The sequence below is a fragment of the Cherax quadricarinatus genome, chromosome 81, assembly GCF_038502225.1.
Source record: "Cherax quadricarinatus isolate ZL_2023a chromosome 81, ASM3850222v1, whole genome shotgun sequence".
NCBI lineage: Eukaryota > Metazoa > Arthropoda > Malacostraca > Decapoda > Parastacidae > Cherax > Cherax quadricarinatus.
Window position 1 is genome coordinate 7,225,270 of NC_091372.1, and position 14,148 is coordinate 7,239,417.

Genomic DNA, 14,148 nt, shown 5'->3' on the forward strand with positions numbered 1-14,148 from the left:
TTCTTCTTCTTCTTCTTCTTCTTCTTCTTCTTCTTCTTCTTCTAATAATATTCATGTTAAGTGCTAAACCCACATGGGACATTCAGGGTAAGACGTGGTGGAGGCTCGATCCTCTGTCTGCTCAGCACAAAACAGATGTGATTCCTATTTGTACTCACTTAGCTTGCACAAAGTTTGAATTTTAGGCAGTATGTAGCATGCTGCTAATTTTGTTTTGTTTTTCTCATTGATGGCATTATTAGAATGATTGTGGCTGGGTGTAATGTAGATATGTGAAAGACTGATGGGGTGGTTGTCATGATACAGTTTGTAATATTCTTAACATTTTATTGACAATATTATAGGTTTGAAACAGGGACTAGCACGGTGAAAGGTTATATTTTACCAAGACTTGAAAAAATGTTAAGGCCTATTTTATCTAAATGTTTGTGCTTTGAGTTTTTGAAACATAAAATAATGCCTTTTCTTAATGGTAAAAATTATGCGGTAATATTTTTTAATATAAAAATGCATGTACGGTACTCTTATTTTGTGTTGACGATTAGGAGAACATAGTGCATAATAAATACTTATTCTGTAATATGTATTTTTTTCAGTTTCATCTGAAAGATTCTGAAGTGCTTTATGATAGCTTATCTAGTATGGTGAAAGAATTTAAAAAATCAGATAATCCTTCAGTCAAATTAACACGAATATTACCGGCTTCCGACTATGACGACTCAGAATTGCTGCTGCTCTGTACTTGTCGTGATAAAGAAATCCAGAGCAACAATCACGCTGGTCCCAGGGTAAGTGGTAATTCTCATATATTTTACAATTGGTTTTCTTCTGTTTTTGGGTCACCCTGGCATGGTGGGAAATAACCTGTGTCAAAAAAATTATAGTTGATGTGTGGTAGCATTTTTTATTATATTTTTTTATATAATCTTTATTGAAGACACACACTTGCCTGTGTTTAATCTGTTTGAATTCAAGGGAAGTGTATTGATGCTGGTACAGGGCTCTTGATCCAAGCAATAAGAGCTACCCTCCTCCATGGATCATACCTAATTACCTACTATTCCTTAGGTGCTGTATAACTCCTACAGGTTTAGTGCCTGCTCAAGAATGTAATAATAATAATAATAATACTTTAAAATTACAGCCTCTTCTTGCTTTGAGATGTACGTACTTGTTTACTGACGACTCAGACTTACAACGGGCTCTGTGACCAGTATGCATACCTAAATAATGTATATTAGAGCTGATTTCTTCTATTCTGTTTATTACAATACAGTGGACCCCCGGTTAACGAACTTTTTTCATTCCAGTAGTATGTTCAGGTGCCAGTACTGACCGAATTTGTTCCCATAACGAATATTGTGAAGTAGATTAGTCCATTTCAGACCCCCAAACATACACGTACAAACACACTTACATAAATACACTTACATAATTGGTCGCATTTGGAGGTGATCGTTAAGCGGGGGTCCACTGTATATTGTACACTGCTGTATAAACATTTAAAAATATACCAGAAATGTTATAAATGGTGCAAAGGTAACATTAAAACAATATCAAAGATGGTTGACACAAACTCACTACCATTATAGTATGCTTCTCACTTGGCAACGAATTCGTTTACCGACGTGGTCTTAGGAACGGAACTCCGTCGTTATGTGAGGAGAAGCCATAGATGGTTTTAGCAAACACCTCCCCATACAACCATAAATTATACACACATCAGTGTAGAGTAACATTTCAGTGTACTCTCGCATAAGCATTCACTGGATCCATGAATGTCACATACAGGATAACCTTTTCTATGCTCTATTTTTCCATTATCACAATAGAAGATATTGGATCAGCACTTTATCTTTTCAAAATATTAATATTCAAATTGTTTACTTTATTTTACCCTAAAATGGTATGCATAAAGGGGTGTCACAAATGAAATTATTCAGCAAGCTCCTTATGTATACCTTACCACATAAATTTAAAATTATAGTATAGATTATATGGGGAAGTAGAACAGAATTCTTCCCCCCGTAAGCCATGTGTGTCATAAGAGGCGACTAAAATGCCAGGAGCAAGGGGCTAGTAACCCCTTCTGTATATATTACTAAATTTCAAAACAGAAACTTTCATTTTTCTTTTTGGGCCATCCTGTCTTGGTGGGATACAGCCGGTTTGTTAAAAGAAGATTTATTTAATGTGTATTCATCAATTTTTTAACCCCTTGACTGTTGCAACCCCAAAACCTGAATTGTCTCGTGGTGTCAAAAAATTTTTGAAAAAAAAAAAAAAAAAAATTCTTATGAAATGATAGAGAATCTTTTCCCGATGGTAATGACACCAAAAGAATGAAGTTTGATGGAAAACTTACGGAATTACGCTTTCACGAAGTTATTGACCTCGGCAATATTTACGGATTGGTGATTTCACCTACTTTGAGCCCTATTTTCGGCTAATTCCATTGTTCGAGTCGACCAAACTCATAGCTATTTCTGTAGAACTTCACTTGTTCTATTGATTGAGTACAAAAAACTGCCCATTTACTGATTACAACTACTCAATAACGTGGTCAGAAATTTGCAATTTGGCCAATTTCATGCAAATTAAAAAAATATGCCAATTTCAAAATAGGGTCCAGAATGAACAATGCAGATATTACTGGCTCTAAAATAACATTTTCTTCGTTCATCAGTCACGTCTCCAGGCCCCTCTGATATTACTCTTGCTTTCTATTTTAAATTTTTATTCAAACAAACAATAGAAGATTTACTGTTATGCAGACTACTGCAATATTGTAATACAGTGGACCCCCGCTTAACGATCACCTCCAAATGCGACCAATTATGTAAGTGTATTTATGTAAGTGCGTTTGTACGTGTATGTTTGGGGGTCTGAAATGGACTAATCTACTTCACAATATTCCTTATGGGAAAAAATTCGGTCAGTACTGGCACCTGAACATACTACTGGAATGAAAAAAGTTTGTTAACCGGGGGTCCACTGTAATTGTGTAAACAATGTTAACCCATTCATGACTGAATGGCTAGTTGGACATTTATTGGACAATGACATCATTTGTTTACTTTTGAACATCAGGAAAAATCAAACATTTCTCCTACTTTGAGCTCCATTTCAAGGTTCTTTTCATAGTAAAACCAATCAAAATCACCTTTATTTCTATAATATGTTTTCCATTCTATCAATGAGACCAAGAAAACGAGAATACAACCATAAATACTACACGAAAATACACCACAAAGTTGGCGTTTTAATCCAAAAACACAGTCGGAGTTTTTTTTCTCGTTATGCACTGCATGCTGCAGGATTTTTTTTTATATGGTGCACACTGACCACACAGACCCATTCTCTCACATGTGGGCCTACCAGCTTTCTCCTGCTTGATTTGAAGCCGCTAGAATTTTTGAGTATATATATGTCAAACACGGTGGCTCTTAAGACGTATGTATACGACCGAAACAGTCAAAGAGTTAATCACATTGGCTGTTTTTCCACCAAGACAAAGGCTGTTGAAAAGCCCTTGAGCCTTACACAGTAGACTCCTATCAGATGTGAATGTCATGTTTGGAGCATTTACAGAAACACATACAAGGGATGTTTTGGATGGAGAGATAAAGATAGAAAACTATAACATGTATAGATGTGATAGAATTAATAGGTCACAGGGAGGAGTAGGACTCTGTGTAAAAGATACATTCTGTTGCACAGAAGTGCTGAATTCTATGAATGATATAGTAGAAATCCTTGGCATTAAAGTTGAAAATAGGAATTTGGTAATTATCCTAATATATAAACCACCATCAGCAACTGCTGAGGAATTCACAGATCAGTTAAGTAAGATAGACAGCTATCTGGATAGGCTAGAAAACCCCACACCAAATATTTTACTCCTTGGAGATTTTAATTTTCCTCACGTAAAATGGAAGATGGTGCAACGAAATGTTACACCAGAAATATCTCCAGGAAGCACCCTGGCTCAACAGGCACATACCAGGGAACTGATGAGGCTTTGCGAAAAGTACTCATTGAACCAACAGATAATTGATCCCACTAGAAATGAAAATACCCTGGATTTGATGTTCACTAACAATGAGGAGCTAATCAGAGACAAGTTACAAAAAAATATACTCTGATCACAACATCATAGAAGCTCAAATGAGTATTAACTCAGGGTTAGGGAACTGTGTTACTGATATTAGAGACAGGATGTTCAGTAAGTTTAATTTTAACAACCATAGAATTGACTGGGAAGAAATAAACCAAGAACTATTAGACATATTCTGGGAATCAGACATAAGAGCCCTAAATCTCCACCAGTGCCTAGAGAAGCTGAATACAGAAGCATATAAGGTATGTATGAAGCACGTATCATTGAGGAAACCCAGAAGATCAGATATAGAGAGAGAGTGTAGGAGATGGTACAGAAGAAGAAAACGGGTTACTGAATTACTTAAAAATACAGATATGCTGCAACAGGGGAAAGATAGTCTTAACCTAGAGATCACTGAATTAGAGCAAAAACTTAGGATGTCATACCTAACGGAAGAAGTACAAAGGAAAAAAAGGGCCATACATGATATTGCAAGAAACCCAAAATATTTCTATTCATATGCAAAACCATATCTAAGAACTACCTGTAGAGGAGATTCGTATACTAACGATGAACAGGAAACGAGTGAAATCCTAAAAGAACAGTGTGAGTCGGTGTTCAGCAACCCACTAAATGACAGCAGGGTAGAAAATGCAGAAATACTTTTCACTCCAGCAAAAGGCAACGCAGACCAACTAACTGACATTAGTACAAATTCTATAGATTTTGAAAAAGAAATGGACAACATGCCCACTCACTCAGCACCTGGACCAGATTCATGGATTGCTCTACTTATAAAGAAGTACAAAGTACTACTAGCACGAGCCCTCAGTATTCTTTGGAGAAGGAGCTTAGATCTAGCTAAAAGTTACAGACCAGTAGCCCTAACTTCTCATATAAAAATCTTTGAAAAAGTGATGAGACAGCAGATTACAAATTTCATGGACCAACACAACCAGCATTACCCGAACCAGCATGGTTTTAGAGCAGGACGATCATGCCTGTAACAGCTGCTGAACCATTATGACAGAATTACAGAGGCATTGGAAGACAACCAAACCACAGATGTGATTTACAAAAATTTTGCAAAGGTGTTTGACAAATGTAATCATGGAGTGATAGCGCATAAAATGAGGGCCATGGGTATTACGGGGAAGGTAGGCAGATGGATTTTTGGGTTCCTAACACACAGAACACAAAAAGTAGTAGTGAACAGAACAAGATCCAGCATCAGTGAGGTCAAAAGCTCAGTGCCCTGAGGCACTGTCTTGGCACCTTTGCTGTTTCTCATCCTCATAGCATAGTTAAAAACACCCGTCACACTTTTGTATCATCATTTGCAGATGACACTAAAATAAGCATGAAAGTCACTATGGTAGAGGACACTGAAAAATTACAGGAAGACATAAGCAGGGTTTTCTTGTGGGCAGTGGAGAACAACATGTCGTTCAGTGGTGATAAGTTCCAGCTCCTTAGGTATGGAAAGATTGAAGAACTCAAAAGGAACACTATATACAAAACTCAAGAGGGTCACCAAATAGGATGAAAGGAACACGTAAAAGACTTGGGAATAATTACGTCAGCTGACCTTTCTTTTAAATACCATAACAAGACAAAGATCACGACAGCCAGGAAGATGACGGGGTGGGTATTGAGAACTTTCAAAACAAGGGAAATAATGCTGATGGTGACACTTCAAATCGCTAGTGCTCTCTCATTTAGAATATTGCTCAGTGCAGACAACCCCGTTCAAAGCAGGAGAAATAACAGAGCTGGAACAAATACAGAGATCGTTTACAGCTCACATTGAGCCAGTAAAGCACCTGAATTACTGGGAACACCTTCAAGACTTGAACGTGTACTCGTTGGAGTGGAGGGGAGAGAGATACATGATAATATATACCTGGAAAGTACTTGAGGGCCTGGTCCCAGATCTGCACACTGCCGTAACAACATGCTGGAGTGAAAGATATGGGAGGAAGTGTAAAATAAACCCAGTGAGGAGCAGGGGTGTGCTGGGGACAATAAGGGAACACTGTATTAACATCCGGGGTCCCAGACTATTCAACATCTTGCCAGAAGATATCAGAAACACGGCTGGAACAAGTGTAGAAGCCTTCAAGAGGAAACTGGACAAGTATCTTCACCAGGTGCCAGATCAGCCAGGCTGTGATGGATATGTGGGGCAGCAGGCCTCCAGAAGCAACAGCCTGGTTGACCAGGCAAGCATCAGACAAGCCTGGCCCATGGCTGGGCTCCGAGAGTACCAAAACTCTTGAAACTCTTCAAAGGTATTATTGTGTTTTCTCTTATTGTATTCATAGCACCCCCTACTTTTTATTGATGGTATTTTGTATCATGTGCCATGCCTCTGTGATTTCTGTGTCATTAAATTAGTCATTCAATAGCTGTCTTGCAAGATGTGTGGACAACACAATTTAAATGATCCTCTGAAGCACAAATAATGCAATAGAAAACAAAAATTCATGAATCAGTGTTCACATCCCAAGAAAACAATGAATATCCATTAGACCTCATTTCTGATCCAAGAAAAGTTTTTGATACAGTAGACCACAATATCATATTTCATAAACTAGAACATTGTGGAATATAAGAGGTCATGTACTCTCCTTCTCTTTTTTAGTAAATGTTTACAAGAGAAGGGGTTACTAGCCCATTGCTCCCGGAGGGGTGTTAATGTTGCAGTTTAAAAACTGGAGTGTAAAGCACCCTTCTAGCAAGACAGTGATGGTGAAAGTTTTTCTTTTTCGGGCCACCCTGTCTTGGTGGGAATCGGCCAGTGTGTTAATAAAAAAATAAAAATAAATGTACTCTCCCACATGAATTCCTGCTATAGTGACAAGAATTTGTTTGTATGTACATAACACCATTTCATCTACTCAACCCATCAATACAAGGATGCTACAAGGCATAATCCTAGACACTTATTTCTCCCATAAATATATTACTTATCAAATACATCTCAAGAACTGTAATCAATTTCATCTGCAGATGACACTACCTTCATCATCTCCAACCCAAATTCATTTGACCTGAGCAACATAGTTAATGTTGAAGGAGATATGGTGTTGGACTAGATGGCAGTAAATAAATAAAGACTCGATATTGATAAGACCTACTGTAAACAATAATGTTAGGGAATAAAACTGAAGCTATACAACTAAGCATAGAGGTAAATAATATACATACTGAAAGAAAAGATGAAGGAGAAGTCATGGTATTTACCTTGTCAGCAAACTTAAATTTAAATACATTCAGTACATTGTGTTGGTGGAGTGTGAGCAAGGTAACTTTTATGAAGGGATTAAGGGAAACCACTTAGCTGGACTTAGAGTCTTTGAGGTGGGAAGTACTGTGCCTGCACTCTGAAGGAGGGGTGGAGATGTTGCATTTCAGAGGGCCACCTGAACAATGATGTCAGGCAAGTTTAAATAGGAAGCACGTCTGTCTCGTGTTCAACAGACAGAGGATCAAGCCTCTGCCATATCTTGTGCTGAGTGACCCACATTGGTTTAGCACTTAAAATGATTTAAAAAAAAAAATTCTGGCAAGATAGTGGTTGATTGAATGATGGTGACTGCTTTCCTTTTTTTGGGATCACCCTACCTCAGTGAGAGACATCCAGTGTCTTAAAAAATCTATAACTGTGGGCATTCTTTCCAGAATACTCTCCAGTGTATCACAGCCAGTACTAATTACTCTTTAATCAACACTTACCTTACCTCATCTGCCTGAAATGTTTGACATAACAAGAGGTTTCACTAGCAGTGCACAAATAGGTGTCATCAGCACCCTGTAATGCTTGAAAATAAAATTTGATTTTCACTTTGACCTAAAAAAAAAAAGGGGAGGAAATACTTTGTTGTGCTGTCTCCCATTACTGTCACTGTATGACTCCTTACAAGTTTAGTACTTTCCCATCTATAAATATATTAAACAACCACGGTGACATCACACATCCTTGTCTAAGGCCTACTTTTACTGGGAAAAAATTTCCCTCTTTCCTACATACTCTAACTTGAGCCTCACTATCCTCGTAAAAACTCTTCACTGCTTTCAGTAACCTACCTCCTACACCATACACTTGCAACATCTGTTGCCCCCCTATCCACCCTGTCATACGCCTTTTCCAAATGCCACAAAGACCTCTTTAGCCTTATCTAAATACTGTTCACTTATATGTTTCACTGTAAACACCTGGTCCACACACCCCCTACCTTTCCTAAAGCCTCCTTGTTCATCTGCTATCCTATTCTCCGTCTACTCTTAATTCTTTCAATTATAACTCTACCATACACTTTACCAGGTACACTCAACAGACTTATCCCCCTATAATTTTTGCACTCTCTTTTATCCCCTTTGCCTTTATACAAAGGAACTATGCATGCTCTCTGCCAATCCCTAGGTACCTTACCCTCTTCCATACATTTATTAAATAATTGCACCAACCACTCCAAAACTATATCCCCACCTGCTTTTAACATTTCTATCTTTATCCCATCAATCCCGGCTGCCTTACCCCCTTTCATTTTACCTACTGCCTCACGAACTTCCCCCACACTCACAACTGGCTCTTCCTCACTCCTACAAGATGTTATTCCTCCTTGCCCTATACACGAAATCACAGCTTCCCTATCTTCATCAACTAATAATAATAATAATAATAATAATGTGTAATGTCACCATGGTTGTTTAATACAGTGGACCCTCGCCTAACGCTATTAATCCATTCCTGAGAGCTCAACGTTAAGTGAAATTATTGTTAGGCGAATTAATTTTCCCCATAAGAAATAATGGAAATCAAATTAATCCGTTCCTGATGCCCCAAAGTATGAACAAAAAAAAATTTTTACCACATGAAATATTAATTTTAATACACACAAACTGAAGAAGACATGCACAGTTACATGACACTTACCTTTATTGAAGATCTGGTGATGATTGATGGGATGGGAGGAGGGGAGAGTGTTGATGGTGTTAGTGTTTAGAAGGGGAATCTCCTTCCATTAGGACTTGAGGTGGCAAGTCCTTTTCTGCGGTTACTTCCCTTCTTTTAATGCCACTAGGACCAACTTGAGAGTCGCTGGACCTCTGTCACACAACATATCTATCCATAGAGGCCTGTACTTCCCGTTCCTTTATGACATTCCTAAAGTGTTTCACAACATTGTCAGTGTAATAGTCACCAGCTTGGCTTGCAATAGCTGTGTGAGGGTGATTTTCATCAAAAAAGGTTTGCACTTTAAGCCACATTGCACACATTTCCTTAATCTTTGAAGTAGGCAACTTCCTCAATTTCTCTATCCCCTCCTCCGAAGCAGTTTCCTCAGGTGTGGCCTCTTGCTGTTGAAGATGATCTAGCAGCTCATCAGTGGTTGGTTCTTCATTGTCCTCCTCCACCAACTCTTCCACATCCTCCCCACTAACCTTCAACCCCAAGGACTTCCCCAATGCCACAATGGATTCCTCAGCTGGCATAGGATTCTCAGGGTTAGCCTCAAACCCTTCAAAATCCCTTTTGTCTACACATTCTGGCCACAGTTTCTTCCAAGCAGAGTTCAAGGTCCTCTTAGTCACTTCCTCCCAAGCCTTACCTATAATGTTTACACAATTGAGGATGCTAAAGTGATCTCTCCAAAACTCTCTTAGAGTCAATTGAGTTTCTGAGGTCACTACAAAGCACCTTTCAAACATAGCTTTTTTGTACAGTTTCTTGAAGTTGGAAATGACCTGCTGGTCCATGGACTGCAGGAGAGTAGTGGTATTAGGAGGAAAAAACTTGACCTTAATGAAGCTCATTTCCGCAGAAAGTCATTTTGCCACGTCTGAAGGATGACCAGGAGCATTGTCTAATACCAGGAAGCACTTAAGGTCTAATTTCTTTTCAATTAGGTAATTTCTCACAGTGGGGGCAAATGCATGGTGTAACCAGTCATAGAAAAAGTCCCTAGTGACCCATGCCTTACTGTTTGCCCTCCACAGCACACACAAATTAGCCTTGAGGACATTGTTTTTCCTGAACACTCTGGGAGTTTCAGAGTGATACACCAATAAAGGCTTCACTTTGCAATCACCACTAGCATTGGCACATATCAACAGAGTAAGCCTGTCTTTCATAGGCTTATGTCCTGGGAGTGCCTTTTCCTCCTGAGTAATGTAGGTCCTGTTTGGCATTTTCTTCCAAAACAGGCCTGTTTCGTCACAATTAAACACTTGTTCAGGTTTCAGTCCTTCACTGTCTATGTACTCCTTGAATTCCTGCACATATTTTTCAGCCACTTTGTGGTCCGAACTGGCAGCCTCACCATGCCTTATCACACTATGTATGCCACTACGATTCTTAAATCTCTCAAACCAACCTTTGCTGGCCTTAAATTCACTCACATCATCACTAGTTGCAGGCATTTTTCTAATTAAATCGTCATGAAACTTCCTAGCCTTTTCACATATGATCGCTTGAGAGATGCTATCTCCTGCTATCTGTTTTTCGTTTATCCACACCAATAACAGTCTCTCAACATCTTCTATCACTTGCGATCTCTGTTTCGAAAACAAAGTTGCACCTTTGGCAAGAACAGCTTCCTTGATTGCCGTTTTCTTGGCCACAATAGTAGCAATGGTTGATTGGGGTTTTGTATACAACCTGGCCAGCTCGGAGACATGCACTCCACTTTCATACTTAGCAATGATCTCTTTCTTCATATCCATAGTAATTCTCACTCTTTTTGCTGTAGGGTTGGCACTAGAAGCTTTCTTGGGGCCCATGGTGACTTATTTTGCAGGTGCAATCACTAAAAAGGCTGTGATAATATGAAATGTTCCGATTGTATGCTTGGAAGTAATTGCGGTGGCTGGCTTGTAAACACTGGCACCCACGGAACAAGTGAGGCGGGCTCAGGCCACACGTGGACGTGTCTCGAACGAACCACGTTGAGCGAGTTTTTTAGTGCTAGCTGAGGCAAAATTTTTGTGTTAAAATGTATCGCTAGGCGGATTTAACGTTATGCGATGCGTTCGTTAGGCGAGGTTCCACTGTATATTTATAGATGGGGTTGTAAAAGAAGTAAATGCTAGGGTGTTTGGGAGAGGGGTGGGATTAAATTATGGGGAATTAAATACAAAATGGGAATTAACACAGTTACTTTTTGCTGATGATACTGTGCTTATGGGAGATTCTAAAGAAAAATTGCAAAGGTTAGTGGACGAATTTGGGAGTGTGTGTAAAGGTAGAAAGTTGAAAGTGAACATAGAAAAGAGTAAGGTGATGAGGGTATCAAATGATTTAGATAAAGAAAAATTGGATATCAAATTGGGGAGGAGGAGTATGGAAGAAGTGAATGTTTTCAGATATTTGGGAGTTGACGTGTCAGCGGATGGATTTATGAAGGGTGAGGTTAATCATAGAATTGATGAAGGAAAAAAGGTGAGTGGTGCATTGAGGTATATGTGGAGGCAAAAAATGTTATCTATGGAGGCAAAGAAGGGAATGTATGAAAGTATAGTAGTACCAACACTCTTATATGGGTGTGAAGCTTGGGTTGTAAATGCTGCAGCGAGGAGGCGGTTGGAGGCAGTGGAGATGTCCTGTCTAAGGGCAATGTGTGGTGTAAATATTATGCAGAAAATTCGGAGTGTGGAAATTAGGAGAAGGTGTGGAGTTAATAAAAGTATTAGTCAGAGGGCTGAAGAGGGTTTGTTGAGGTGGTTTGGTCATTTAGAGAGAATGGATCAAAGTAGAATGACATGGAGAGCGTATAAATCTGTAGGGGAAGGAAGGCAGGGTAGGGGTCATCCTCGAAAAGGTTGGAGGGAGGGAGTAAAGGAGGTGTTATGGGCGAGGGGTTTGGACTTCCAGCAAGCATGCGTGAGCATGTTAGATAGGAGTGAATGGAGACGAATAGTATTTGGGACCTGACGAGCTGTTGGAGTGTGAGCAGGGTAATATTTAGTGAAAGGATTCAGGGAAACCGGTTATTTTATATAACCGGACTTGAGTCCTGGAAACGGGAAGTACAATGCCTGCACTGTAAAGGAAGGGTTTGGGATATTGGCAGTTTGGAGGGATATATTTTGTATTTTTATACGTATATACTTCTAAAATGTTGTATTCTGGGCACCTCTGCAAAAACAGTAATTATGTGTGAGTGAGGTGAAAGTGTTGAATGATGAAAGTATTTTCTTTTTGGGGATTTTGTGTCTTTTTGGGCCACCCTGCCTCGGTGGGAGACCGCCGACTTGTTGAAAAAAAAATATATAAATAATCTCCATGGGAATGTGGAAAAGAACCTTTTCTCCATAAGCCATGCATGTCATAAGAGGCGACTAAAATTCTGGCAACAAGGGGCTAGTAACTCCATCTGTATAAATTACTAAATATAAAAAGAAAAAACTTTGGTTCTTCTTTTTTTTGGGTCACTCTGCCGCAGTGGGAGACAGCTGTTGTTAACCAAAAAAAAAACTTTATTTTTCTGTGCAGTATAATAGGTTGTTGTTGTTGTTATTGTCATTGTTGTTTTATTATTATTATTATATTCACAGGGAAGTGTTATTTTTGTAAGGGTTACACAGTATGTAAGGAATGGAAGATAATGTTGATCTAAAGAAAGGTATGGAGAGCTACATTTCCTGGGTTCAAGAGTCCTTCACCAGTATCCTCGCACCTCACTTAAAGCGTGGGAGAGTGTAGGTTCCTGTCACCATTGATGCATTTCATATTCAGTGCACCAGAGGGTTGTTTCATAAGATCAGTCAAAGAAATTCTTTTAACACTTTTGGAACTGATTCAGGTTATTTTTACTTAAGAGGCAAAGCCCCAAGACATTAATCATGTACAGTATTTAGATACATTAAGCATGTCTTTTGATACCGTGAACTTCATTTTAAAGGTTTTCTGTTTAGTGTGTTATTTTGCAACTACAATTGAAATAGTGCATCTGAAATTGGGAAGAACATACTAAGAAGGCCTTTTAATGTTCTATTCACTGTAATAAATGCATACACAAATTGTTGATTGTATCTTATATAAAGTCGGGCAGCATGCAGCTTTAATTTTAAGACTAGCTCGCCATCGGTTCAAACTCCACCTGTTCTGTGGTTTGTTAATTTTGTTGTAACCAGTCATGGATTTTTAAATAGTGACTGTGTGTGCCAGTAACACTACCATTTTCTAGTCTTACAATTATGCCCAGACTCTTACATGGAAGTATCTTGCAATTTTCTTCATCACATTGTATAAGGCTGAAGATAAACATGAAGGAGCTAACAGGTTGTAACTTATCATTATATGTGAGTACATAGAGAATATGTACATGAAATTGCATGTGAAGAAGGAGTGATAAATGATACAGCCTCTTCTCACTTAATAACGGACTTCCGTTCCTACGACCACATCGGTAAATGAATTCGTCGCTAAGTGAGGAGCATGCTATAATGGTAGTGGGTTTGTGTCAGCCATCTTTGCTATTGTTGTCACCTTTGCACTATTTATAACATTTCTGGTATATTTTTAAATGTTTATACAGTAGTGTACTGTATATTGTATAATTTTTTTTTTTCAACTAGCCGTATCCCACCAAGGCAGGGTGGCCCAAAAATTTAGTAATTTATACGGGAGAAGGGGTTACTAGCCCCTAGCTCCCATATTGTATAAATCAGCACTAATATATGTTATTTAGGTATGCATACTAGTCAGAGGGCCTGTTGTAAGTCCAAGTTGTCAGTAAATGAGTATGTTGCTAATTGAGGAGAGGCTGTACACCCAAATAATTTTTTATTTAATTTTTAATTTACTCTGTTTCTTTTTAATGTATAATTTCACAGTACATCAGTTTGATATTCAGATTTTCATTGTTTTGCAAATTATTGTTTTTTCTCTTAGGTAATAAGTATGAATCATCTAACATCTTCAGAAGAAAACATCATTCGAGGAAGATTTTGCGATGTAATCCAAGCACAGTGGACTGTACAGAATAACAAGGAAGTTGCTGTAAAGGTAAAACACGTTTTGATTTCAAACTTTAATATTT

General features: G+C 38.5%; 1 protein-coding gene across 4 annotated transcripts in view; it reads left to right on the top strand.

The window, feature by feature from the left end:
* Positions 1–14,148, top strand: part of hop (tyrosine-protein kinase hopscotch) — a 147,238-nt gene that overhangs the window by 78,843 nt on the left and 54,247 nt on the right. For all 4 annotated transcript variants that reach the window (XM_070102307.1, XM_070102306.1, XM_070102308.1 and 1 more), the window contains 2 exons: positions 597–788; positions 14,001–14,114. In XM_070102307.1, the coding sequence (XP_069958408.1) occupies positions 597–788; positions 14,001–14,114 (306 nt within the window). The remainder of the gene's footprint in view (positions 1–596; positions 789–14,000; positions 14,115–14,148) is intronic.